The following is a 25,489-nucleotide window of genomic DNA, read 5'->3' as shown; positions in this document are numbered from 1 at the left end:
TTTCTGCTGATTTCAACAGCAGCAGGACTAGCCCCAGTGTCTCATCTGGTCAATGCTATTAGTTTCTCTCTTTTATGAACACTACATTCACTCAGAGATAATGATTAAAAATATCTAAAAGGAGCTAGCTCTTAAAATGAGCCTTTAAATGGAGATGGCCAGATTCTCTGCTGGAGTAAGTCAGCATTGCTCAGTTGGGTTTGAATATGGCCCAATATTTTGATGTATAGTGTCATGTTTATGATAATGATAAGTCACTGGTAACTGAGAGCAGAATTACTCCTCAGCAGAAATGAAGTTTCTTGGTGCTGACTACATATACCTCATGGGTTCTACTAGTTCAGCCCTTGAGGATACTAGTCATGAGTCTACAGACGAGTGTCTCCGATTATGGCTGTGGTTAACAATCAGCACCAACTTTAATTTCTGTTACAGTCTGACCGAAAAAAGGTGCAATTTAGACATGACAAAACTCTTCAGAGTAGAAGTTTCAAAAGTACCTAAGGGTGTGGCTACCCTGCAATGTAAGCCCAAGGTTAATAGAACTCCAATTAACAGACTCTTGGTTTGTTAACCTAGGGCTTGAGCAGCTATACTCATATGTAATCCCAAGTTAGGAATTGCTGAACCCTGGGTCCAGCATCTACATTATTCAGGCCTGAGTTCAGCCTCCCAAAATGAAGCTGTTCTAGCCCTTTGTTCATTGTGCAGTGGGAAAATTTGACTGCCCACCAAGATTGACTGTCCAGAGGACACACAGTTGGCTTGTGGGATTGTGGAACACTTTTGGTGGACTCCCTCAACACAAATCCAGTGGAGCTTCGTCTACACTGCAAAGCAATAGGGCTTGAACTCTGGATCCCAGCTTGACTCAGGCTCATGGAATCCTGGGACCCTGGGTTAGTGTGATTTGTGTGTAGACAGAAGGAGGGTTAGGCTTGAGCCTGAGTTTGAACTCTGGACCTACAGTGCAGTGTAGACATATCCTAAGTCACTTAAGTGCGCTTGAAAATTTTAATAACCACCCTGATGGTTCATTCACTAAAATCTGCACAAAGAGGGCACTGCTAGATCAGGCCACGATCGTTATTTCATATGCAGATAAAAGAAATACAAATTTAGAAGGGACTAGATCAGATCTGAAGTTCTATAAACAGAGACAAAAGCTGGTTTCAGGGTTGTGGCATCAAGGGCCATGTTGTCATTGCCCAAAGCAGGCTGAATGGGTGCTTATTTACTGTGTGATTATAAATCTAAACAAACAAACTTGCCAGGACCTACAAGGCTTCATCCTTCAGGCTTGAAAATCAAAACCAAATGCACGCACTGCAATAACCGACACTTTGTGGGGTTTGTTGGGTTTTTTATATTCCTTAATGACTCAGATCAGTGGTGTCCAAACTGTGACCAATGGGCCATCTGTGGTCCTTGGGGCTCTGAGTTGTGTCTCTAAATGGTATTTCATGTTTCAGAAGAAAATGAGTATTTGATTAGGAATTGGAAATGCGTCCCTCGAGCTGCACCCTGCAGGTTCCAAAAATAGCCTCAAACTGAGTCCCACCTCCTCACTGCTTCCTCTGCAGCCCCAGAAGCTGCTCTGCGGTGAGCCTGTGGGGTGCTTTGAGAAGCTGCTCAGCAACTCCCCAGCTGGCCACCTGCTACATGGCAGGGGCAGGTAAAGAGATGTTCTGGTTGTCATCTCCTGTTCCCGTCAGGCTGTGAGAGCGCTGGGGAGAGCAGGACAGGAGCTTGGCTGGCTCTGCCTGTGCCTAGAAGAACTCCTAGTAAAGGGAAGTTTCCCTCCCCCAGACAGCCATCCAGGGGAGGGTATAAAAAGAATAAGCTGAAAACCAACAACCAGCTAAGGATTCCATGCCCCAGCTGAGGCTGCTCTGATTTTCATCAGCTGCCAATGGTCCCCTTGAGTCCATTGGGAATAGACTGAATGCAGCGCACTCCAACCCATTCCCCCTTCCAGTCCCCTGAGCTGTGGGCTGTTAGAAGGGAGACATAAGAGTAGGCTCTGCTGGCTTTGTGCCCATTGTTGACTCTCTCACACCAGGGGAATCCTTAGCAGACGGCTTGGGACCAGAGCAGAGAATCTGTCCCTAAGTACTGACTGTGGCCCATGACCTTGTAATATGTCTGGCTCTCAGGCTGTGCACCGAAGGCTGCACTGAACAGACATTGCTTGCTGTCAAGGACTCATCAGAAACCTGCGGTGAGTCAGCTTTGTCCCCACTTTGCAGTTACCAAAACAGGGAGTCCATGGATCACACTTCAGGATTCCATGGGCTGCGTGTGACCCTCAAGGCCATATATTGTGCACAACTATGCCATGCTAAACTCTCTTTTACACTTACAGCTTCTTTGCAGAGCTTTATATCCCCTGGGAGCGAGGCCACATTGTCCATCACTTGCAAAGCTCTATTCAGGTATCCCGGTGTCCACATCAGTGGCATTTGATGGTACACAGCTCGCAGTCCTTTGTGCAACTCCACTTTTCCTGTTGTACAATAATATCTAAGAGTTAATACTTTACTGTTTGAGCCCTGAGATAAGGAATGACAAAGGGCTGCACTAAAAAAGTGAAAGCAATTCTCGTGGTGTCTAAGGAAATAATAACTTGCTCCAGAGCCTTACAAACATTTACTAATTTGGCCTTACCACACCCTAGTGAGCTAGATAAGGATTAACATCTGTCTTGCAGATGGAGAAACTAAGACAGCTGTTAGGCCAAACTTTTCAGCAGAGGCCTCATGTTGGGTGCCTAACTTGACACGTTAAGCCTCATTTCTGGGAATGTTGAGCACCACAACTCCCAGTGACTTTCATTGGTGTTGTAGGTGCTCAGCACCTCTAGAAATCTGGCCCATTTACCAAGAGTTAATACATTATAAAACATGAAACACCTGTGCTACATATAGAGAAATGAAGATTAACACTCCACAGCGTGGTAACATGTTGGTAAATGCTGACCTACAATGGTAACCAGTCTAAGCTCTTCACTGTCATCATGGTAACTAATGGTGTATTTTTGTTATACCCTTTTGATCCAGCCTTACCTTTCTTACTGCAGTTCATATAACCTTTAATTGTACAACTTAGTTAGAATTATGGCTCTGACAATGCAAGCTATTAAAACACAGATTTTTCTTACATGGAGGAGGATGATTGAGGAAAAGCACAGTAACAAATGCAAAGACAAAGCTTATTGGACTATGACTAAATTTAAATTGCTAAAGTGCTCCAGGTCAGGCTATGCCTAGAGACATCTTTCACTCTTGCAGAGGTCTGTTCTGTTAGTGTTGGCAAGATTGTAGAATACGTGACATTGCAGTAAATTGCTTTTGATCCACTGAATGTCAATGTCATGGGATGAGGACTATTGCTTACAGACAACAGTAAAGTACATTTTCTAAATAGAACCACTTCCCAGCCAATCTATATGGCGTAACAAATCTGAATGCCAACCAAACAGCAAAAATCTACCTGTAACAATATCTCAAAGGGATGGTAAACTAACAGCCCCATGGAAAACTTGCTTTCAAATTTACTTACAACTTTTATCTCCCTTTTGATTGAGAGTGCAATTTTTTCTTACAGTCAGGTTAAATCAGAATCAATATCCTTATTCTGCCACTACACATTTTACTTTGAAGTTACATTTTCAAAACATGTCTAGTTTTTATTACCTTTGATAGATTTCTAAAATAAACTGATACAGTGATGGAGCAATCATGTAAAGCTTGCTGCTAAAATAGGTGTTTACCCAGAGGTAAATGGCAGTTTTGCAGTGGAGAGGGAAGAAAATCACTATGCATTTTATAGTCTTCTGTGAAACGCAGGAATTATGAAAGTTAAAAGAAATACAGAGGTGAAATTTCAAGAGAATTCAGATCGATCACTATTTATTTAAATAACATTGCCTAGCACACCACACTTGGTGCTACTTACACACATCCAGCATACTCGGTATGCTGCGGAAAATGCACTTCCAATATCAGCAATCTCACTTTGGAAACACTGATGTTCTAATGAAATGCAATCATTTAAAAGAATACCTCTACTCATTCCATTGTAGCAGGGCAACCTGAAGGGGAAGCCCACAGGGAAGGGAAGGTGTGAAACTGACAGCAATTTTAGGCACAATTTTCAAAGTTAAATCTGTTACTCCATTCATAGTTCGCATCATGGTGACCTCCCCACCCTGACTGACACAAGCTAAAGATGGACTGAAAATCACTGGTCTACAATTTTTGAGAAGTCGTCTGCTTCAGAGATAAAATGTGCTATTTATTATGTACTTTGATGTGCTGAATTCAAATATGACAATTAAAACAACTGATTGGCTACTGTTTCTAAGATATTTAAGTTTTTACATTTTATGTCTATGAATATTGTGTAGATAGTAGAGTTTTAATCATAAATTGTAAACCTAGGTCTTTTCATGTCTTTACGGTTGCTTTACATGATAATATTTCACCTGTCCTGTTTATGTAACACTTTAAAAATCAGCAAAAGGGTTATATAAATAAAATTTATTATGAAACAAAAGGCAAAAAACTATTCTGTACATAGTTTAGTCCTATTCAGTGTCTACTCGGCGCTTCTTGGCTTGTCTCTTGTATTCATTAAATGGAGCATCTCTTGTCACTGTCCAGCAATAGTCTGCAAGCATTGATGGGCTCCATTTGCCCTGATAGCGTTTCTCCATTGTTGCAATGTCCTGGTGAAATCGCTCGCCGTGCTCGTCGCTCACTGCTCCGCAGTTCGGTGGAAAAAAATCTAGATGAGAGTGCAAAAAATGTATCTTTAGTGACATGTTGCAACCAAGGCTTTTGTATGCCTTGAGGAGGTTTTCCACCAACAACCTGTAGTTGTCTGCCTTGTTGTTTCAGAGAAAATTTATTGCCACTAACTGGAAGGCTTTCCATGCCGTCTTTTCCTTGCAACGCAGTGCATGGTCAAATGCATCATCTCGAAGAAGTTCACGAATCTGAGGAGCAACAAAGACACCTTCCTTTATCTTAGCTTCACTTAACCTTGGAAATTTTCCACGGAGGTACTTGAAAGCTGCTTGTGTTTTGTCAATGGCCTTGACAAAGTTCTTCATCAGACCCAGCTTGATGTGTAAGGGTGGTAACAAAATCTTCCTTGATTCAACAAGTGGTGGATGCTGAACACTTTTCCTCCCAGGCTCCAATGACTGTCAGATTGGCCAATCTTTCTTGATGTAGTGGGAATCTCTTGCACGACTATCCCATTCGTAGAGAAAACAGCAGTACTTTGTGTATCCAGTCTGCAGACCAAGCAAGAGAGCAACAACCTTCAAATCGCCACAAAGCTGCCACTGATGTTGGTCATAGTTTATGCACCTCAAAAGTTGTTTCATGTTGTCATAGGTTTCCTTCATATGGACTGCATGACCAACTGGAATTGATGGCAAAACATTGCCATTATGCAGTAAAACAGCTTTAAGACTCGTCTTCGATGAATCAATGAACAGTCTCCACTCATCTGGATCGTGAACGATGTTGAGGGCTGCCATCACACCATCGATGTTGTTGCAGGCTACAAGATCACCTTCCATGAAGAAGAATGGGACAAGATTCTTTTGACGGTCATGGAACATGGAAACCCTAACATCACCTGCCAGGAGATTCCACTGCTGTAGTCTGGAGCCCAACAACTCTGCCTTACTCTTGGGTAGTTCCAAATCCCTGACAAGGTCATTCAGTTCACCTTGTGTTATGAGGTGTGGTTCAGAGGAGGAGGATGGGAGAAAATGTGGGGCCTGTGACACTGATGGTTCAGGACCAGAAGTTTCATCCTCTTCCTCTTCCTCATCTGACTCAAGTGAGAATGATTCTGGTGCATCAGGAACCGGCAGTCCTTCTCCGTGGGATACTGGGCGTATAGCTGATGGAATGTTTGGATAATGCACAGTCCACTTTTTCTTCTTTGACACACCTTTCCCAACTGGAGGCACCATGCAGAAGTAACAATTGCTGGTATGACCAGTTGGCTCTCTCCAAATCATTGGCACTGCAAAAGGCATAGATTTCCTTTTCCTGTTCAACCACTGGCGAAGATTTGTTGCACAAGTGTTGCAGCATATGTGTGGGGCCCACCTCTTGTCCTGATCTCCAATTTTGCAGCCAAAATAAAGGTGATAGGCTTTCTTAACCATAGTGGTTATACTGCGCTTTTGGGATGCAAAAGTCACTTCACCACAAACATAGCAGAAGTTATCTGCACTGTTCACACAAGTACGAGGCATCTCTGCTCACTTTGGCTAAACAGAAATTTGTCCCTTTGCAAAATCAAACACTGACAAATAAGAGAGCACGACACTGTATGATTTCTAGAGCTGATATAGGGCAATTTGTTCAGCAGAGTGATGTAAGCTTCGTTATGATTGCATCATCCATGGCTTCTAGGAATAACATGATGCAATTCATATCATGTATGATGCAATACCAGCTTCAGATTGCATCATTCATTGTTTTGCCTAAAAAGCAAGTACTGTCCAAACCCAGTCATAGATTTATTCATAGATCCAGTCAAAGATGTATTTTAGTCATTTCTGGTTTAAATTGAGATCCCTTCCCTTTATAACTCACTTATCCTCCGCCATTCCCAAGTCAAGGGTCGTATATACTGACCCAATAGCATATCTTGAAAACTAGAGCCAATCAACAATTTTAAGCATCATTTTCGTTCTCAGTGACCCAGAATTAGTAAAGTTTGACTACATTTATTTCAGAAGCATTTTGGCTGTAGAGCAGTGAAATCACTCAGATCTGGTTTGTATTTGTATCAAAACTTTCACTTTATTTAAGTCTAATTCTATTGTCTGTGAATGATGATGACATTTTAATATAGCAAAGAAATAATTTAATGGGACTATTTTTAATTAAATCAATAAGTACAGTGGAGGAAAAAAATATTGGTATGTAAGGAACCTAAAAACTTACCAAGGAATGTATAGCCATAAAGCTGGGAGCTAAAACCCACAGTGTTTGTCTGTTTTAGGCCTGTAAGCAGAAGAGAGGCTCCAAGATTTCTCTCCTCTTCCCACTGTAAATAATTCAAACCAGATAAGTCTTGCTTGCATAAAACATTAACTTACAATGGCAACAGTCAAACATAGCATGTCTTTGCCTTATATCGTACAACATGGGGAGGTAAAAAAACCTTAAATAGGTCAGTAATTCTGGAAATCACCCCCTATCAAAAACTCAAAGTTACAGTCTTAGCTTGCATTTAAGAGGATTTGCATCTTCTTGGAACAGAGTATTAAAACAAAGTCAGTAGCCCAGATCCTTAATTGGTATAATTAAGCATAACTCTATTGAAATCAACAGAGCTACCTTCATTTACCAGTTGAAGATCTGAACCTGTGTTCTGAAATTCATAGTATTCAGGGTAATGTTATTGAAAACAAAACTGCACAGATCTGTGCACCGGAGCAGTCACCCCCACCCCACAAAAAAGGGGGTGGGGACAGGCCAAGGGATCAGAAATTAAAATGTATGAGTCTTGCAACCACAGTGAAGAGAATGCCAACAGGGTAGTAAATCACTGGGCAGAGAGAATGCCGCATCAACAATTGTGAAAGGAATATTAGGGCAAAACCAAACAAAATGCATCGCACCAACACACTTGTCTAGTTAGCAATGCCCTAGGACTCACTGGAGACATGGCTCTGCTGTTAGGAAGAAGCACTGTATGAGCTTCCCTAAAGATCCAGGCCACCCGTGAGGCTAGGAGACTGAGGCCAAATTAGTAAGTATATTAAAACCACACGAGTTAGGAAACACAATTTCACTAGGAGGGTGGTGAAGCACTGGAATGGGTTACCGAGGGAGTTGGTGTAATCTCCATCCTTAGAGGTTTTTAAGGCCAGGCTTGACAAACCCCTGGCTGGGATGACTTAGTTGGTGTAGGTCCTGCTTTGAGCAGGGCATTGGACTAGATGACCTCCTGAGGTCTCTTCCAACCCTAATATTCTATGATTCTATGATTCTAAGCTACAACAGGAAAAGAACAGGTTAAAGAATATTTAGATAAGTTAGATGTATTCAAGTCAGCAGGGCCTGATTAAATTTATCCTAGCCTAGGTAAGGAACTAGCTGATGCAATCTTGGCACCATTAGCAATTATCTTTGAGAACTTATGGAGGATTGGTGAGGTCACAGAAGACTGGAAAAAGGCAAACACAGTACCTATCTTTAAAAAGAGGAACAAAAAGGACCCAAAAAATTATAGACCACTCAGCCTAACTTTGATCCTGGAACAAATTATTAAACAATCAATTTGTAGGGACCTAGAGTATTATAGGGTGATAAGCAATAACCAACATGTATTTGTCAAGAACAAATCAAGCCAAACCAACCTACTTTCCTTCTTTGACAGAGATACTGGCTTAATGGATGGGAGTGAAGCAGTAGATGTGATATATCTTGATTTTAGTGAACGTTTTGACAGTCCCTCATGACAGTCTCACAAGCAAACTAGGTAAATATGATCTAGATGAAATTATTACAAAGTGGATACACAACTGGTTGAAAAATTAGTTATCAATGGTTCGCTGTCGAACTGAGAGGGCATATTTAATGGGGCCTGACGGGGTCTGTCCTGGGTCCAGTACTATTCAATTTTTTCATTAATGCTTGGATGAAGGAGAGGAGAGTATGCCAATAAAATTTGTGGATGACACCAATCTGAGGGGGGTTGCAAGTACATTGGAGTATAAGATTAGAAATCAAAATGATCTTGATAAATTAGAGATTTGATCTGAAGTCAACAAGATGAGTGCAAAGTACTTCACTTAGGAAGGAAAAATCAAATGCACAAATACAAAATGGGGAATAACTGGGTAGACAGTAGTACTACAGAATAGGATCTAGGGGGTTACAGTGGCTCACAAATTGAATGTGAGTCAACAATCTGATGCAGCTGCAAAAAAGACTAATACAACACTCACATTACTCAGAATTATGTCTAAGGCAAAGGAGGTAATTGTCTCACTCTACTCAGCATTGGTGAGGTCTCAGCTGGACTACTATGTCCAGTTTTGGGCAACTCACTTTAGGAAAAATGTGGACAAACTAGAGAGAGTCCAGAGGAAAGCAAGAAAAAATGATAGAAGGTTTAGAAAACTTGACCTGTGAGGAAAGGCTAGGCATATTTAGTATCGATAAAAGAAGATTGAAGGGGCAGGGACAGGACCTGATAACCGTCTTCAAATATGTTAAAGGCTGTTATAAAAAGGACAGCGATTGACTGTTCTTCATGTTCACTGATGGTAAGTCAAGAAGTAATTGGCTTAATCTGCTGCAAAGGAGTTTTAAGTTAGATATTAGGAAAATCTTTCTAACAATAAGGACGGTTCAGTTTTGAAATAAGCTTCCAAGGGAGGCTGTAGAACCATCACTGAAGGTTTTTAAGTACAGGTTAGACAAACACCTGTCAGGGACAGTCTAGGCATACTTGGTCCTGCCTCCATGCACGAGGGGTTGGACTAAATGACCTCTCCAGGTCCCTTCCAACCCTACATTTTTATTATTTCTATAAACACAAAAGAGAATGAAAGTAAAAGACAGTGAATTGAAGGGGCCCTAAACTCTTCAATAACTCTGTTTTATTGCATTGCACTCCAGTATCTTGGTGTGTCCCCCCTCCCCCCAATCCTTGAAAAAATTTTAAACAAATTAATATCCTCATGAGGGGAAAACAATTGAGCCAAGAGATTCCTGAAATACATGGGCTTTCAATAGCAGGGGGATTCAGCATCCTGAATTAACAAGTCATCTAGGAGCACATTTTCAAGACATGGCATTTGGGTGTGAATATTCTATCACCTGATGGTGTCTGAATATGCATATCAAACACACAATGGATTCTGTCATGTTGACTAGCATTTGTGGTCATGGTAACAGTGCAAGCGATGTATGTAGGTGATTTGCATATACCCAAATAGAGGATAGGATTTTTGTTCCCCTAGATTCATGATCATGCAATTAGGAAAGACAACTCAAATGACTGACTTTTATGGACGAGAGGGAGGAAAGGAGAATAGGGCAATTAAACAAACAGTTATCATCAATGAAAAAAATATGAAATGACTAGCCAATTGCTGAAAACCTTATGACATCTGTGGTTTGTTTTAATATGTTACTGAATATGTTTCAAGTAACAAAAATGGGGTCTTTAAGCACTCTTCTTATAGAAGAAGTGCTCCGCCCAGGAGCTGAGCGAGGGGGATGTCGCCGCTTCCGGAGAGACCCCCAGGTAAGCGCCGCCCAGAGCCTGCCTCACCCGGTCCCATGCCCCAATCCCCTGCCCCCTCCCATACCCAAAATCTGCTGCTGGGAGGGTGTGGGGGGCGCGGTGGCCCGAGACTGCCCCAAAAGCGGTTGGTGCAACTGGCACAGGGGCTGCCTGAGCTGCCCCTGAGCCAGGCGCACCAGCCGCTGCAGAAGTCACGGAATCCGGGACCGCTGTGACAAACTTGCAGCCTTAAGGCTGGTCTACACTAACCCCCCAATTCGAACTAAGATACGCAACTTCAGCTATGTGAATAACATAGCTGAAGTCGACGTACCTTAGTTCGAACTTACCGCGGTCCAGATGCGGCAGGCAGGCTCCCCCGTCGACTCCGCGTACTCCTCTCGCCAAGCAGGAGTACCGGAGTCGACGGCGAGCACTTCTGGGTTCGATTTATCGCGTCCAGACAAGACGCGATAAATCGAACCCAGAAGTTCGATTGCTTGCCGCCGAACCAGTGGGTAAGTATAGACGTACCCTTAGTGATAAGAGCCGAACCTAATTAAAAAAACCTGAGTATTGTATATTGAATCCAATATTTCCAAACCCCAACAGGTGGCAGAAATCCTAGTGAAAAAACTTCACAGCATTAGACCCTTACCGCCATCATTGCCACTGAATAACATCCCTAACTGTGAGTAACACTTACATTCTCTTTCTGCGGTGCTTCCCAGACTGCATTGTTTAGCTAATAAATAGTAAATGTATCTTTTTATAGCTTTTCTTTATTTGCACTTATAAAACTTTTCAAATGGATTGGAGCCCAGTACTAGTCAATCCTGCAGATAGAAAGAAACGATGCCTAATCTGCACCATAAACTCTTGTTCATCTTCATTTAATCTCCTAAACATCTAGAAATACCCAGCCTCCTTTTGAGAGACAGAGATAACTAAAAGGGACACAGATTTTGCTTTTCCTATGCTGTTAAAATCAGCTGAAACGTTGGTACTAGATCACTTCATTTTCTAAGTTAACTTGGATGGGCTTTACCTAGCTTAGTGCCCCCCCGGGGATGCAGTAACCCTTTGAACCAGAGGCACTGTAGATAGTTTTAATGTGCAGCGAGCTTACTGTAAATTCTGATTTGGTTGCCAGGTATTGGTATAAGACATGGAGGGAGAGAAGTTGTGTTGAGAATTCATCAAAGCTTTCCTGCAGCATGATCTCAGTAACTACTGACACAGCATCTAGGGAGGAAAATAAAATAACAATTTACAGGTTGAAAACACTGGCAAAACTCAGAGTGACTTCAATGGATGCAGAATCAGAGTCATAATGAGATAAGAGAAAAAACGAGCCTCCTTATGCCTAGTACTAGAGAACTACTATATACCATTCAGGCTACTCTGAGCCCTGGTATACACTACAATCTTATGTTGGTATAACTACATCGCCCTGAGCGACGTAGTTATACAACCTAACCCCTGGTGTAGACAACTACTGTGTCTCGGGGAGGTGGAGAACCTGCACATACCTACCAGCAAACTGTGACTTCGTGATTAAGCTGTTTGCAATAAATCTGCTATTAAATGAGTATTCTGTCTCAGATATCTAATTAATACTCCCTACCCTCACCCCACCACATAATATACAATATGCTTGACTTCAAAAACATCGGGAAAGGTAGTTTAGATTGAAGAGGAGTTAAAGATGGTAGAAAGCTGATGACTCCTAAGTGTTATGCAAAGACACCAAAGGAAACAGAGGAACCAAATGTAATCATGTGGAAAAGTCGATTGGGGGCAGGGGAGAAGATGTGTTAAACTCCAGAGGGAAAAAAAGGGCTTTAAGAAAAACAATTTTGGATTTAATTCACTATGACTTTTAAAAATCCAATGTACCATTGTTATGAAAAACATAAAATTGATGACATAACTGATATTTGGTTTCTTACCTTCATAATTTTCATTCTTTATAAAATAATCCAACAATATATTGAAGGTAAAGTTATCTGGGAAAATTCCATATTGCACCTAAAAAGGAGAGAGAGAAAAAAAACACTGAAAAATATCATGAGTGTTCCATGTTTTGAATTATGATTTTAATAAGTGCTAGAGTGATTAGAACATGGGAGAGGCATCTTGTATAATGTGGTGTTTATTTGTTTAAATTTAAACAACAAAGAACTAACATCCATGGCCCAAGTCTGCAAACACTTATGCACCTGCGTAACGTTAAAGCATGTGTGTAAGTGTTCGGAATCAGAGCCCATGTGCTTATAACCCTGATAACTAGGCTTCTATGACATGTCTTTTCCTCCACCCATTGGTGGTTTTCTATCCTCTTTAGATTTCTTCAGGACTGGGTAGGAACTGTCTTCCCAAATGTCTGTATAGTGGCCAGCACTTTTTGGACACTACCACTGTGCAAAGGGGTCGGGGGGTGTCAGGGGAAAAGACAACAAGTGGGGGAAAGTTTAAAAAAAAAAAAAAAGCTGGGAAGAGCTTTATTTCAAGCTCTGTTCCATCTATATTTTTAAATTCAACAAAGGTATGTAATCCAGGACTGCAGTCTATGGAGAGACATTGTTTATGATAGGAATTCAGAATAAGCTACACTTGTCTAATGCTGATCAAATAAAATCTTGCCTTTTCTCTTAAAAATCTGACCTTGTTTTTTAATGTGTACAAGGCTTTGTCCTGTGCACCATATTTGAAGCACTGTCTGATCCAGCTGTGGATGGTCCAGTCTCTCAGGTACCAGCAGTTTGGACTATGCCGAAACCTAAAGGACAAAACAGAAGAGTCTTAAGTTACAATTAATTTCTTCCCAGAAGTCTCACAGGTGCAAGGGGCATAATTTAAAACAATCAGCAGTATTTAAGAACACCACCATCACCTGACCCCACAAAAAAAGGTGTATCTTTTTGTAGCTGCAGCAGTATGAAAGCTCTGCCTATACTTTGATGCCTTAGGCCCAACTTATTAATATTAGAATATTAAATATATGCAAATCTTTTATAAATTTATCCTGCCTACCTGAGTTTTGAAGCGTCAGATACTATGGGACCTGTCCCCCCCATGATTTTGTAGTATTAGCAAGCATTGTCTATGCTGATCAAAGAAAGGATCTAGCCAGTCCTTCCATTCTCCTAGGACCTAGAGGAATATAACTTTATCATGTTATGAAGGGGACAGAAAGAAACTGAAAAGGATTACTTAATTTTAAAATGAGTTCATCTAATTTGAGCTCTTGTATAACACACAGGACTTCCCCCAAATAATTCCTAGAGCAGATCTTTTAGAAAAACATCCAAACTTGATTTAAAAATGGTCAGTGATGGGAGAATCCACCACGACCCTTAGTAAGTTGTTCCAATGGTTAATTATTCTTACCATTAAAAATGTGTCTTATTTCCAGTCGGAAAATATTTTTGAGGTGCCTGGGCCTGATTCACATATCCCACCTCACATACCCCTGAGTACCTCAATTGCTTTCAGTAGCATTACACTGATTTACACCAATGTCAGTCTGATTAGACTCGGACCCATGGAAGTGCCCACTGAATAAAAACAAACATTAAATTTAAACAAGTTAATTAATTCTTCCTGTATTTACTTTTTGTTACAATCATAACTTCAAATGAATTTCCTCTGGGGAGAAAACCTCACAAGCCAAGTTGCAACCCAGAACAAATCTCTGTGCCTCTATCAGGTTCGAGTAGGGGGAGGTAGAGGAAAGCAGGATTTATAATGAAAGTGTTGAGACAACCTTAAATCCTGAGGTTTTAGAACTAAACGTATTTTCCAATGAAAGCCAATTCTTCCCCATCTCCCTCCCCACAAAAAAAGGGTATCTGAAAATAATATTTTGCACCAGAGAACGAAAAACCTAGAACTCATGCTCCAGCTTCTATAGTAGCTCCAATTGGTCTTCATAAACCTCACAGCCAGCTTCCTGCTGCTGCTGGTCATTTTCACAAAGGGCATCAGCCCATGATGAACAGCTGAGGTTGGGGGATGGTGCAGATCCAAAGTTGCAAGATTAAATGCTGGAAGGTTCATCCTTATTCACCCAAATATGTCTCACAATTTGTTCAGAAAATTAATGACCAAAACCTGCAGAGTCTTGCAGTAGTTATAGTCTGTATAATAAACTAAAAGCCCTGTATGGCAGGGTCCGTCTTGTTCTTGGGCTGAATTTCATATCTAAGTGTCAAGAGATACCTGAACCCTTTAACGTTTTGCACTGTGCATCAAGAAAAGGTTTTATGCCTAAAGTACAAAAGCTACAGTTCCTGCAGAAAACTGCGATGGCTGAGTTGTACTAATGTGCAGATGCTAGCAGCCTGGAGCCATGCTACATCACCATTTAGTTGCAGGATTGGCTCTTCCATCTGAATGAGCATGCTTTCCGGAACATTTATCAGATTATTGTAGCCACCAACCCTCTCCCCCCACCCTCCCCGTGAATTCCTACGAATGGTATCCTATGGCTAAAGGCTATACAGATCACCAAGCTTGGAAACAGGGCGAAAATGTTCAAGTCTATAGAATCTGCAGAGTTGCTAGAGACTGGACTGCCAAAAGCAGTGGTTTTGAGACGTAAACAACTGAATAAGGTCTAAGTATAAAGTTATTTACGTGGCGGATGAGAGCACACTTTTTAAATAGATACAACATGCATTCTGTTGATCTACTTGCTTTCTACTCTTCTCCCTCTTTTCCCCCCAGCTCTGACTAACAGTAAGATCCTATATTTGTTTTAATGAAAGTCCTGCTTCACTAATGCTTACAAAAAGCATCAATTACAGACATTCAGACTTAATCATATCTCGATGAAACAATTATGTAATTGCTAAAGACTATTTCACCAGTCATTTAAAAAAAGAGGTCAGAATGAAAGCTTGACATCCACTGCCAGCATCATTCAAAGTTGCTTCATTTAACAGCTAACATCCTTTCCTAAGTGAAAAACTACAGTCCTGCACTACAAATACATGACAGTAATACTTTCAGATACACTAAAAATATCCCACTGACATCTATCTGGTCTTTAATATCTTTTTCCAATGGGGTGGTAGTAAAGGATCGAAGGGAACATTAAAAAAATTGAAGACTAATAATGGATCTGAACATTCATCTTTAAGCAGAGCTGTGTTTCTCTTCTAAAAGATACCAGACACAGCGATGCCTCCATTATTTCTCCCTGCATGCTAGAAGCACTACAGCATATTCTAATGCTGACATTTTTCTTGATTCAAAAGTTAAATTGCAAGTGAACGGTAAAGGGCTTTAGCAGGAAATGGTATGTTGTCTGAAAACTGGAGTCAGCCTGAAATTAATCTCATTAGTTAAAGTTTCTGAAAATGACATGACCATCAAAGTCCTTGGAGGGTATACAATAAAGATGACTAAAACACTGGTGATTGTGAGCTGGGACTGGTTTTCCTTTGTGGGTGAACAGCACCCAATAGGCTGTGGGCACCACCAGTGTACAAATAATTATTATTTGTATTACTGTAGCACATCGGAGCTCCAGTCATGGACCAGGACCCCCTTGTGTTTAACCCTGTACAAACACAGAACAAAGATTGTCCCTGCCCCAAAGAGCTTACTATCTAAGAAATAAATAATTACTAAACAGTTGTGCATGGGAAGGGGAGGCAGGGAGCGGTGCCAAATTTACTCACTTTGTCTCCACATTGTCTCTAGCAATTCCTATATGTTCAGTGGAAAGACCAGGAGGTTATCATTCAGATGTCAGCTAAACAGATTCATTCCTTGCAGGTCTAATAAAACTTCAAGAAATATCAGATTCTTATGACACACTCAGAAAAGACAAGGAGAAGAATCTATACCAGTATTAGTGTAGCTCAGTGTTGGAATAGTTTAGTGTTAATGGCGGAGAAATCAATATGGCGATTCTCATGGCCACTGAACTGAGAACATCTCTCCCTACAGAGAACCCAGATAGGAATATCTTTAAGACAAGGAGTCAGTGAACTAGAGAGTTCATTGTGAAACTAAACATGTAGAATGCAATAATGTACTATGATTCTACTACCAAAAGTAGCATGTCTCCTCCTCCCCCTGTGTGGACAAATGCTCAAATAACCTACTTTAGTAAGGTAACTGATTCAAACTATTGCTTAATTCTTGCAGAAACTAGTTATTAATATATCTTGGAGTTGGCAGCTTTGAGGTACAGGACATATACAGCACAACTGACATGACTTCAGCTGAGAAACTCCCTACTATCACTGACATGCAGATAAAGCCTGCATATTACACTGAGACTATAGTCCTAAACTACTGATTTCCTGCATCAGGACTTAATTTGTTATTTATAGTAATACTGAAATATTTCAGTGTTTTAGATTAGAAGACAGTGAATAATGAAGCAATTTATCAGATGCTGAAAATGCGTTAGGGCTGGCTTTTCTGCTCAAAACTGTAGGAAGTGTGGTGTACATTGATTCTTTCCAGCACTGCAGAACCAGCTGAGTTGGTTCCTTTTTAAAAAATAAGAATTGCCCTTTTAAAATTTGTTTGGTGCCACCAAGTGGTGAAATTATGTATTACCACATTCATATACAGTTTTTCACAGAAATTATAGTAGCCCTGGAGCTGACAACAGAATGGCAAAGAAGGCAGCAAATTCTCTTCAGTTTAAAAAAAAAAAGGTCAGACGCCAGAAAGAACTTGCATGCTCCAAAACCAGTTCACATAATCAGAGCAGCGGCAGATGGAACAGATCAATTGAGCTGTCTAGTCCTCTCTGCCCTCCAAACCATTCAAGATGGTTCCCTAGATAAAATTTCTAATTTTTTAATTCTACTTTAAAATGTCCGGTTGTTGATGGGGCTTCTGTCACTGCTTCCCTTGGGAGATTATTTCAGGATGGCCTTCTGGTTAAGGCACTGGACTTGGACTCACAGGTGTGGATTCAATTCCCAGCTCTGCTAGAGACTTATTTCCTCCGTGCAATCTCTCTGTTTCCCATCTGTAAAATGGGAACAACAACTTCCTTGGTCTTGTCTATTTAGACAGCAAGCTCATCAAGGTGGGGACTGTCTCTTATGAAGTGTATGTGCAGTGTACAAGACAATGGGATCTCTGAGGCCTCTAGGTGCTTTTGTAGTAATCACATTTTGTAGAAGATTTTTACTGAATTTCACCTGAAATTTCCCTTTTTTAAATGTCATCTTGTTACTCCTAAACAACTTTGAACTACCCTAAATAATTTTTTCTTTCTCTCTGGCAATGACAGTCTTCACATATTTGGAAGATTTCTATCATACCGCCAATCTCTACCCATAACACTGCTCTACAGCCAAAATGCTTCTGAAATAAATGTAGTCAAACTTTACTAACTCTGGGTCACTGAGAATGAAAATGATGCTTAAAATTGTTGATTGGCTCTAGTTTTCAAGATATGCTATTGGGTCAGTATATACGACCCTTGACTTGGGAATGGCGGAGGATAAGTGAGTTATAAAGGGAAGGGATCTCAATTTAAACCAGAAATGACTAAAATACATCTTTGACTGGATCTATGAATAAATCTATGACTGGGTTTGGACAGTACTTGCTTTTTAGGCAAATCAATGAATGATGCAATCTGAAGCTGGTATTGCGTCATACATGATATGAATTGCATCATGTTATTCTTAGAAGTCATGGATGATGCAATCATAACGAAGCTTACATAACTCTGCTGAACAAATTGCCCTATATCAGCTCTAGAAATCATACAGTGTCGTGCTCTCTTATTTGTCAGTGTTTGATTTTGCAAAGGGACACATTTCTGTTTAGCCAAAGTGAGCAGAGATGCCTCGTACTTGTGTGAACAGTGCAGATAACTTCTGCTATGTTTGTGGTGAAGTGACTTTTGCATCCCAAAAGCGCAGTATAACCACTATGGTTAAGAAAGCCTATCACCTTTATTTTGGCTGCAAAATTGGAGATCAGGACAAGAGGTGGGCCCCACACATATGCTGCAACACTTGTGCAACAAATCTTCGCCAGTGGTTGAACAGGAAAAGGAAATCTATGCCTTTTGCAGTGCCAATGATTTGGAGAGAGCCAACAGGTCATACCAGCAATTGTTACTTCTGCATGGTGCCTCCAGTTGGGAAAGGTGTGTCAAAGAAGAAAAAGTGGACTGTGCATTATCCAAACATTCCATCAGCTATACGCCCAGTACCCCACGGAGAAGGACTGCCAGTTCCTGATGCACCAGAATCATTCTCACTTGAGTCAGACGAGGAAGAGTATGAAACTTCTGGTCCTGAACCATCAATGTCACAGGACCCACATTTTCTCCCATCCTCCTCCTCTGAACCACACCTCATAACACAAGGTGAACTGAATGACCTTGTCAGGGATTTGGAACTACCCAAGAGTAAGGCAGAGCTGTTGGGCTCCAGACCACAGCAGTGGAATCTCCTGGCAGGTGATGTTAGGGTTTCCATGTTCCGTGACCGTCAAAAGGATCTTGTCCCATTCTTCTTCATGGAAGGTGATCTTGTAGCCTGCAACAACATCCATGGTGTGATGGCAGCCCTCAACATCGTTCACGATCCAGATGAGTGGAGACTGTTCATTGATTCATCGAAGACGAGTCTTAAAGCTGTTTTACTGCATAATGGCAATGTTTTGCCATCAATTCCAGTTGGTCATGCAGTCCATATGAAGGAAACCTATGACAACATGAAACAACTTTTGAGGTGCATAAACTATGACCAACATCAGTGGCAGCTTTGTGGTGATTTGAAGGTTGTTGCTCTCTTGCTCGGTCTGCAGACTGGATACACAAAGTACTGCTGTTTTCTCTGCGAATGGGATAGTCGTGCAAGAGATTCCCACTACATCAAGAAAGATTGGCCACTCCGACAGTCATTGGAGCCTGGGAGGAAAAGTGTTCAGCATCCACCACTTGTTGAATCAAGGAAGATTTTGTTACCACCCTTACACATCAAGCTGGGTCTGATGAAGAACTTTGTCAAGGCCATTGACAAAACACAAGCAGCTTTCAAGTACCTCCGTGGAAAATTTCCAAGGTTAAGTGAAGCTAAGATAAAGGAAGAAACGGTTACTCACCTTCTCGTAACTGTTGTTCTTCGAGATGTGTTGTTCATGTCCATTCCAAGCAGGTGTGTGCGCGCCGCGTACACGCCAGCCGGAAGATTTTACCATAGCAGCGTCCGTAGGGTCGGCTCCGGCGCCTCCTGGAGTGGCGCCTTTATGGCGCTGTATATAGGGGCCAGCCGACTCCCCACCGCCTCAGTTCCTTCTTGCCGATACTCCGACAGAGGGGTAGGAGGGTGGGTATTGGAATGGACATGAAGAACACATCTCGAAGAACAACAGTTACGAGAAGGTGAGTAACCGTTTCTTCTTCTTCGAGTGATTGTTCATGTCCATTCCAAGCAGGTGACTCACAAGCCCAAGTCTAGGTGGTGGGGTCGGAGGTCACTGCAGACTGGAGGACTGCGCGGCCAACTGCAGCATCCTCCCTAGCCTGGTGCGTAATGGCGTAGTGAGCCGTAAAGGTGTGGATTGAGGACCAGGTGGCCGCCCTACAAATTTCCTGTGTTGGGATGTGGGCCAGGAACGCAGCTGAAGAGGCCTGCGCTCTTGTGGAGTGGGCCGTAATAGGCGGGGCTGGTACATTGGCCCGACTGTAGCACTCCTGGATGCAGGTTCTGATCCAAGCCGAGATCCTCTGTGACGTGACCGGGAGTCCCTTCCTACTGTCAGCCACAGCGACGAAAAGTTGGGTCGACTTCCTGAAGGGTCTCGTCCGTTCTATATAGAACGCGAGAGCCCTGCGAACATCCAGAGAGTGCAGCCTGCGCTCCTTAGCCGAGGAGTGCGGTTTGGGATAAAACACAGGGAGAAAAATGTCTTGACCCATGTGAAACGGGGAAACCACCTTAGGTAGGAACGCAGGGTGCGGCCTGAGTTGGACCTTGTCCTTGTGGAAAACGGTGTATGGAGGCTCGGATGTCAGAGCTCTGAGTTCCGATACTCTCCGTGCTGATGTGATAGCCCCCAAGAACGCGACCTTATATGAGTGGTATAACAGCGAGCATGAAGCCAGCGGCTCGAATGGGGGCCCCGAGAGGACAGACAGGACCAAATTGAGGTCCCAAGCAGGGACAGGTTGACGGATATGCGGGAACAATCTGTCAAGACCCTTAAGGAATCGTCCAACAAGTGGGTTTGCAAACACTGAGGTCCCCCCTCTCCAGGGTGGAATGCGGAGATTGCAGCAAGGTGTACTCGAATTGATGAGGGAGTTAGTCCCAGTTGTCTCAGATGTAGCAAATAGTCCAAGATGAGAGGGATCGGGGTGAGCACCGCGTTGTGTAACCCAGAGGGAGAAGCGCTTCCACTTGGCCAAATACGTAGACCTTGTCGAGGGCTTCCTGCTGCCCAACAGGACCTATCTGACCTGATGGGAGCATTGTAACTCCAGTGGGTTTAGCCATGGAGCATCCAAGCTGTAAGGTGGAGCGACTCCAGGTTCGGGTGAAGGAGGCGACCGCGATCCTGCGTGATCAAGTCCGGTAGTAGGGGCAACCTGAGTGGAACCTTCGTAGACATGTGAAGGAGAGACGTGTACCAATGCTGGCGCGGCCACGCAGGAGCTATGAGGATGAGTCGAGCGTGATCTCTGCGGGCCTTGAGGATCACCTTGTGAATCAAGGGAATCGGGGGGAAGGCGTAAAGAAGCCCGTCTGCCCAAGAGAGGAGAAACGCGTCTGATAGGGATCCCTGACTGCGTCCCATGAGGGAGCAGAATTGACGACACTTCCTGTTCTCGTTGGAAGCAAACAAGTCCACCTGGGGATGACCCCAGAGTCGGAAAATTGAGAGAACTACATCCCAGTGGATAGACCACTCGTGACCCTGGAACGAGCGGCTGAGAGTGTCCGCGAGCGCGTTGTGCGTGCCGGGGAGGTAGGATGCTATCAGGTGAATTACGTTCTGTACGCAAAAGTCCCATAATGCCTGGGCCTCCTGGCAAAGGGGAGAGGAGCGAGCACCACCCTGTTTGTTGATATAAAACATCGTTGGAGTATTGTCTGTGAGGACAGAAATGCACTTGCCCGCGAGCTGGGACTTGAATGCCATGCATGCGAGGCGTACCGCTCGCAATTCCCTGACATTGATGTGCAATGAAAGATCCTCCCTCGACCAAAGACCTTGGGTCCGGAGGTGGCCCAGATGTGCACCCCATCCCTGATCCGACGCGTCCGTTACCAGGGTCAGGGAGGCCTCTGGTTCGAGGGAAGGGACCCCCGCGCAGACCACCCGTGGGTCGAGCCACCATTGGAGGGAGTCCAACACTGGACGAGGTAACGTCACCACTGAATCTAGGGAGTCCCTGACTGGCCGATAAACCCCTGCCAACCAAGATTGGAGAGGGCGCAGTCTGAGCCTGGCGTATCTGATGACATAGGTGCATGCTGCCATGTGCCCTAGTAATTTGAGGCAGCTTCTTACTGTGGTGGTAGGGTAACTTTGGAGGCCGAGAATGATGTTGGACAAAGTTCGGAATCTGGCCTCTGGGAGATATGCTCTAGCTTGTGTCGCGTCCAGAAGTGCTCCTATGAATTCGATTCTTTGTGTTGGAGAAAGAGTGGACTTGGCCTCGTTGAGTAGGAGGCCGAGGGAGCTGAAGGTGTGCCTGATGAAGACCACCTGAGCCTCCACGAGTGCCTTGGTCCTGCCCTTGATGAGCCAATCGTCCAGGTAAGGGAATACCTGCATCCCTTGCCTGCGGAGGAAGGCTGCCACGACTGCCATGCACTTCGTGAAGACCCTTGAGGCTGCTGATAGACCGAAGGGTAGAACCGTGAACTGTAGATGAACGTTGCCGACGAGAAACTTGAGGTAACGCCTGTGGCGAGGGATTATCGCGATATGGAAGTATGCATCCTTTAAGTCAAGGGCGGCATACCAGTCTCCTGGATCCAGGGAAGGAATGATGGAGGACAGGGAGACCATGCGGAACTTGAGCTTCTTGACAAACTTGTTGAGACGCCGCAAGTCCAGAATAGGTCTGAGGCCCCCTTTCACTTTCGGTATTAGGAAATATCGAGAACAGAAGCCCTTGCCCCGTAGTTATCGAGGCACCTCCTCCACTGCCCCTGCTGTAAGGAGGGACTGAACTTCTTGAAGGAGAAGTTGCTCGTGAGAGGGGTCCCTGAAGAGGGACGGGGAGGGGGGCTGGTGGGGTGGGAGGGAGGAAAACTGGATAGAATATCTCTCCTCTACCGTGCGAAGCACCCAAGCGTCCGACGTGATCCGGGCCCACGCACGATAGAAGGGGGACAGACGTGATGAAAAGGTAAGGTTGGGAGGATCCAGAGATCTGTCCGGTAGGCCGTCCTCGACCGAACCCTCAAAATGGTGGTCTAGGCCCCTGCGGAGGCCTTGGTTGGGTAGAAGACTGGCCGAAGGGCTGCTGTTGTTGCCTCCTCCTGCCAGTCCGCGGTCTTCTGCGCATAGCATCACCTCGATTTTGAGTTTGATACGGACGCGGGGCCTGCGGCGGCCTAAACTGCCTACGCTGAGTAACAGAGGTGTGCAGGCCTAAAGAACGGAGGATGGTCCGCGAGTCCTTTAGGCTATGGAGCCGTTTGTCCATCTTTTCTGAGAAAAGCGTGGGCCCTTCAAAGGGTAAGTCCTGTATAGTCTGTTGGACTTCATGAGGAAGGCCGGAAACTTGAAGCCAGGCTCCGTGCCTCATGACGAGACCAGTAGCCAACGTGTGCGAGGCCGAATCGGCTGCGTCCAAGGCTGCCTGAAGGGAAGCTTGAGTAATTAATCTGCCCTCCTCGACAAGGGCCGAGAACTCGGTTCTTGAATCCTGTGGGAGGAGGTCCGTAAACCTAGACAAAGCCGAGCACGTGTTGTGTCCATACCGGCTCACTATGGCCTGCTGATTGGCAATACGCAACTGTAGGCCCCCCGTTGAATAGACCTTGCGTCCGAAGAGGTCCAACTTTTTAGCCTCTCTATTTTTAGGTGGGGATCCCTGAAACCCTTGTCGCTCCCTCTGGTTGGCTGCATCCACCACTAGGGAGTCTGGCGGGGGGTGCGTGTAAAGATGTTCATAGCCCTTGGTTGGGACAAAATACCGCCTCTCAGTCTTTTTGGCTGTAGGGGCCAACGAGGCTGGAGTCTGCCACAAGGTGTGGGTTGTGTCCGCAATGGTTTTATGAGGGGTAGGGCTACCCTAGATGGGCCTGACGGGGTCAGGATATCAATTACGGGATCGGTGTCTACCTCGATCTGTTCCGTCTGTATCGAGAGGCTCTGGGCCGCTCGAGTAAGGAGCTGTTGGAGGAGTCTATTATCCTCTAAAGCCGGAGCAACAGAAGTTCCCGCTACTGCCTCATCCGGAGATGAAGAGGAAGATGTCCCATGTAACTGCCCTTTATCTACCACGTCTGCCTCTGTAAGGGCCTGCGGCACACGGTACTCCGGCTGCGTGGCCGGTGCGGGCTCAAGATGCGGCATCGCGGCCAGTACCGGGGTCGCCACCGAACGCCGAGGAGTGCTGGGCGGTGCCTGCGCTGAAGGAAGCAAACCCCCTGTCGGTGCCGTTGTTTGACCTGGGGGTGCCGTAATGCCTTGTGGCACACTCCTGTCAGACGGCGGTGCCGGTGGCGGCGGCATTAGCGGCGGTGCCACAGACGCTGAGGAGACTGAAGCGGTTCGTGAGCGGGGCCCGTACGCCTGACCCACCGACTGATGGTAGGCCCATGGCGTCCAGAATGGCCACTGTGGAGGTGGTTGCCACTCCTGCTGCTGATGCCACTGTGGCGGGTACGGTTGGGCACTCCTATGCGAGGACGATCTGCTCCTCGATCTGTTAGAACGGTAGGAGTCCGCCTCCGAGTCAGAAGTCTCTGAATAGGAGGACAACGGAGGAGCGGTACCCACAGTCGCTGGCTGGGGTGCTCGCGCCGGTGCCGCTACCGTGGCGCCGCGTGGAGAGTGCGGTGAGCGCATCGCCGGTTTACCCTTAGAGTGATACTGGGGCCCGGCGGCAGCAGGAGGTTCTCTGCACCGGTGCGGCGACGCAGGCCCCGGAAGGTTCAAGAGGTCTGAGGCGGCCTCGAACGCCTCAGGCGTCGATGGGAGGCGGACCTCCTCCATCATGTCTGGGGATCTATGCCATTCCGGACTCGACCTTGCCCTCTCCGGGGCGGGAGTCAACGGGATGGCCGGATGGGTCTGCGGCGCGGGTTGCCCCGTAACAATCGTGGACTGCGCCCGACCTTTAGAGTCCCGGTGGGGAGATTGTTCGGTCCGCGGCCTGTTCTTTTTAGCCGGCACCGGCGAAGGGGAGCGGCGTCTTGTCGAAGACGACTTCTTATGCGCCGACTCTCTCCGGTGCCGGGGTTTTGGGGCCTTGGCCTCATGACCTATCTCCGGTGCCGGGGCACTGCGCACCGAGGATGAAGTGCTGGGTGCCGGCTCTGAAGGTCCGGGATCCGATTGCGGCCGCAGTGCCGCCTCCATTAGGAGGACTTTAAGTCTCTGCTCTCTATCCTTGAGAGTCCTGGGGCGAAAAGCCCTGCAGATAGGACACCTGTCCCTTTGATGGGCCTCCCCGAGGCACCATAAGCACAAAGAGTGAGGATCACTTTTCGGCATAAACTTCCCGCAGTCCTGACAGAGTTTGAACCCTGGGGACCCGGGCATGCCCCAGCGGGGCGACGAAAAGTTGGGGAAACCCCCCTCAACTGATACCTAACTATCTAACACTAATACTAACCACTAACTAATAAACTATGTACAAGAACTATAGAACACTGCCATGATTGCTAAAGAGCAAGAGAAGTTCCAGCTAGCCGTCACCGGCGGTAAGAAGGAACTGAGGCAGTGGGGGGTCGGCTGGCCCCTATATACAGCGCCATAAAGGCGCCACTCCAGGGGGCGCCGGAGCCGACCCTACGGACGCTGCTATGGTAAAATCTTCCAGCTGGCGTGCACGCGGCGCGCACACACCTGCTTGGAATGGACATGAACAATCACTCCAAGAAGAAGGTGTCTTTGTTGCTCCTCAGATTCGTGAACTTCTTCGAGATGATGCATTTGACCATGCACTGCGTGGCAAGGAAAAGACGGCATGGAAAGCCTTCCAGTTAGTGGCAATAAATTTTCTCGGAAACAACAAGGCAGACTA

General features: G+C 44.9%; 1 protein-coding gene across 2 annotated transcripts in view; it reads right to left on the bottom strand.

Moving 5' to 3' along the window:
• MRPS27 (mitochondrial ribosomal protein S27) overlaps positions 1 to 25,489 on the bottom strand; it is a 72,613-nt gene that overhangs the window by 6,662 nt on the left and 40,462 nt on the right. For both annotated transcript variants that reach the window (XM_065406180.1, XM_065406178.1), the window contains exons 5-9: positions 12,946 to 13,060; positions 12,231 to 12,309; positions 11,408 to 11,523; positions 6,981 to 7,083; positions 2,364 to 2,506 (exon numbers count right to left, since the gene is read on the bottom strand). In XM_065406180.1, the coding sequence (XP_065262252.1) occupies positions 2,364 to 2,506; positions 6,981 to 7,083; positions 11,408 to 11,523; positions 12,231 to 12,309; positions 12,946 to 13,060 (556 nt within the window). The remainder of the gene's footprint in view (positions 1 to 2,363; positions 2,507 to 6,980; positions 7,084 to 11,407; positions 11,524 to 12,230; positions 12,310 to 12,945; positions 13,061 to 25,489) is intronic.

Source organism: Emys orbicularis, chromosome 6, assembly GCF_028017835.1.
Source record: "Emys orbicularis isolate rEmyOrb1 chromosome 6, rEmyOrb1.hap1, whole genome shotgun sequence".
NCBI lineage: Eukaryota > Metazoa > Chordata > Testudines > Emydidae > Emys > Emys orbicularis.
Note: the sequence above shows the minus strand (reverse complement) of the source record. Positions and strands in the feature narration are given on the sequence as shown.